At 41.6% G+C, this 2,707-nt stretch overlaps 2 protein-coding genes across 2 annotated transcripts in view; both read left to right on the top strand.

The window, feature by feature from the left end:
* LOC105266360 (parafibromin-like) overlaps nucleotides 1–99 on the top strand; it is a 1,998-nt gene extending 1,899 nt beyond the window's left edge. Inside the window, exon 3 of the mRNA XM_011304472.1 lies at nucleotides 96–99. Coding sequence (XP_011302774.1) covers nucleotides 96–99 — 4 coding nt within the window. The remainder of the gene's footprint in view (nucleotides 1–95) is intronic.
* Nucleotides 100–215: 116 nt separating this feature from the next.
* On the top strand, nucleotides 216–1,951 carry LOC105266223 (parafibromin; the record flags this gene model as incomplete). The annotated part of the gene is given in 2 exon segments (XM_011304187.1): nucleotides 216–1,592; nucleotides 1,674–1,951. Coding segments are annotated over 2 exon segments (1,414 nt in total), but the record flags the coding sequence as incomplete, so codon positions are not given.
* Nucleotides 1,952–2,707: the final 756 nt, after the last annotated feature.

Here is a 2,707-nt window from a genome sequence, read left to right as displayed (position 1 = left end):
TTTCCGTTTCTCCGTGTTACTATAGAAGTTCTTGTGACACACTGTGGCTAAATATTTATTTACTTGATAGTGTTATTTTTGTGGGCGTCATTCAGGTAATTCCCTCCTTATCACTCCTTTAATGCCATTTTCCTACTTACGACTTGCAATTATTTATTTCAAACGCAAATGACGTTGGTTAATTAGTCAGTCAATTGATAATATTGTCACGCCAGATCTGGTAAAGACGGAGCCCCGAAGGAGTACTACACCCTGGAATGTCTGCTATTTCTTCTGAAGAATGTTCAGCTCACACATCCGGTGTACGTCCGTCAGGCAGCAGCGGAGAATATTCCCCCAGTGCGAAGGCCAGACAGAAAGGATCTGCTGGCTTATCTCAATGGCGAGACCTCGACATCTCTGGCAATCGACAAATCCGCTCCCCTGGAGATTCCCAGCCAGGTAAAACGATCAGCCGATGATGTTCCAGAGCATCCAATCTCGAAGAAGCCAAAATACGAGGAGACTGATGTGCAAAAAGTGAAAGAGCAATTGGCAGCGAGACTAGACGCCCCCAAAGAGTCCTCAGTGACAGTTGACAATATAAAATCCCTCTCGGAGGCGATGTCAGTGGAGAAAATAGCCGCCATAAAAGCCAAAAGATTAGCAAAAAAACGTACGACAATAAAGGAGAACGACGATCTTGAAAATGGAACAGATCTGCGAGTGATTTTAGCTGACGACACGATTGTATCACGAGAGAGACAGTGGAGAACGAGAGATACGATTCTCCTGAGCAGTGGAAAGACATTCGGTAAAAATGTCTTTGCAATTTTGCAGAGTCTGAAAGTGAGGGAGGAGGGGAGAAGGCATCCACCAACGGACAAGCCGAGATCAGCGCCCCTGAGGCAATTACCACAGCCCACAGTCTACAGCAGATACGATCAAGAACGTTTTGTTCGTCAGAAGGAGGAAACTGAGGGTTTCAAGATCGATACACTTGGGACTTACCATGGAATGACATTAAAATCAGTGACAGAGGGCAGCAAACCTCAGACCAAGAAGGAACCAACTCAGAACCCTCCAACACAATCGGGATTGCTACCAGTCTCTGCTGCCAAGGCCTCTCTACAAGCTGTACAGAAGAAGAGGCCCAGCAAAACACCCATCATCGTTGTACCCAGTGGCAATACCTCTCTCATCACCATGTACAACGCCAAGGACATCCTCCAGGACCTCAAGTTCATTCCTAGCGAAGAGAAATGCGCTGCTGGCTGCAAACGAGAGAGTGAAATGCTTATTCAGAGGAGGAAGGATGGCGGACTCACTGTGCCTTACAGGATCATTGATAATCCTAGTAAATTGACCACTGACGATTGGGACAGGGTTGTTGCTGTTTTCGTGATGGGACCAGCCTGGCAGTTCAAGGGGTGGCCCTATGGGGGAAATCCTGTCGAGATATTCTCGAAAATTTGTGCCTTTCATTTAAAGTACGACGAGATGAGACTCGATGCTAACGTCGCCAGGTGGGCTGTCACCACCATTGAACTTAATCGAGCTAGGAGACATCTCGACAGGGCGAATCTCATGAGGTTCTGGGAGATCTTGGATAAGTACGTTTTTTACCATTTGTTTGTATTAGTATTCTGTGTTTATTATCTCATTTTGATAACATTTTTATATTTTTGTTGCAGACATATCTTGAAGAACAAACCTACCCTGCGTTTTTAATCCAAAGATGAGATTATGCTCGTGAAACTTGTATTTAAGGATGTCGACGAATGATTAATTCTTGTACTAATTGGTTGTCGAAAGTATAGGACTGTTGATGAAGGCATTTCTACTGGTGTTTTATCAGCGATTTGTGTATCTTGGGAAGGCACGATTCCCAGCTAGGATAATGATAAACATTGACAATCAGAGATATTATTTTACAAAGTTTGAGTGAAAGAATAAAGACCAGTTAGAAGACCATCGAGTGTTGCTTATTCTTTTATTAGTCCCAGAGATTTCCACAGGAAATATCTGGGCCTTTTCCGCTGGACAAACTCGTCTTTAATGAAATTGTGAAATCGACAGATGAAATTTATAAAAAATTATAATGTTTTGAATTGATCGAAAATATTTTTTATTGCTTTGCAAGTAGACCAGAGAATATTGCCTTGACCTTCTCTACCGAATCGTAAAAAACTACTGAATGAATAAATGAATTGGGCATTGTGAAACGCTTGAAGTCCATTTGGGTTGTATAAAAAAAAAATTCATGGAAATCTTTAATAGATCTTGGATTATCCCGTTCGCTGGGAAAATTGTTTTGAGGTCACTTAGAAGTTCTATCGATTTCGAAACCACATGCCTCCCAAATGAATTACCAATTTCAGGGGCAACTCTTTATGACCCCATGCATTATTCATCGGCGTTAAATCTAATTGCCATCCCAGTATGTAAACTGCGGAGTGCCATTATCTCATAGTACACGATGAAAAGGTAATTTCATAGAGAAATGTCATCAGGGCAATTTTCTTCTCCCATAAAACCAAGAATTCCTTACAAGAGATTATTACATCATCAAATGTTGTGTCCTTCTATTTTTTATTCAACCACTTCAATCGGGATTGAGTACCGAATTATCAATGGCATTTCAAGAACATTTTTATTTTACGATGAAAATGCCACAGGTGATCAGCTATAATCAGTAAAACATTTTCGAAAAATACATCAGCCCAAA

This window comes from Fopius arisanus, unplaced genomic scaffold, assembly GCF_000806365.1.
Source record: "Fopius arisanus strain USDA-PBARC FA_bdor unplaced genomic scaffold, ASM80636v1 scaffold00037, whole genome shotgun sequence".
NCBI lineage: Eukaryota > Metazoa > Arthropoda > Insecta > Hymenoptera > Braconidae > Fopius > Fopius arisanus.
The sequence above is the reverse complement of the archived record's forward strand: the minus strand, read 5'-3'. Positions and strand labels throughout refer to the sequence as shown.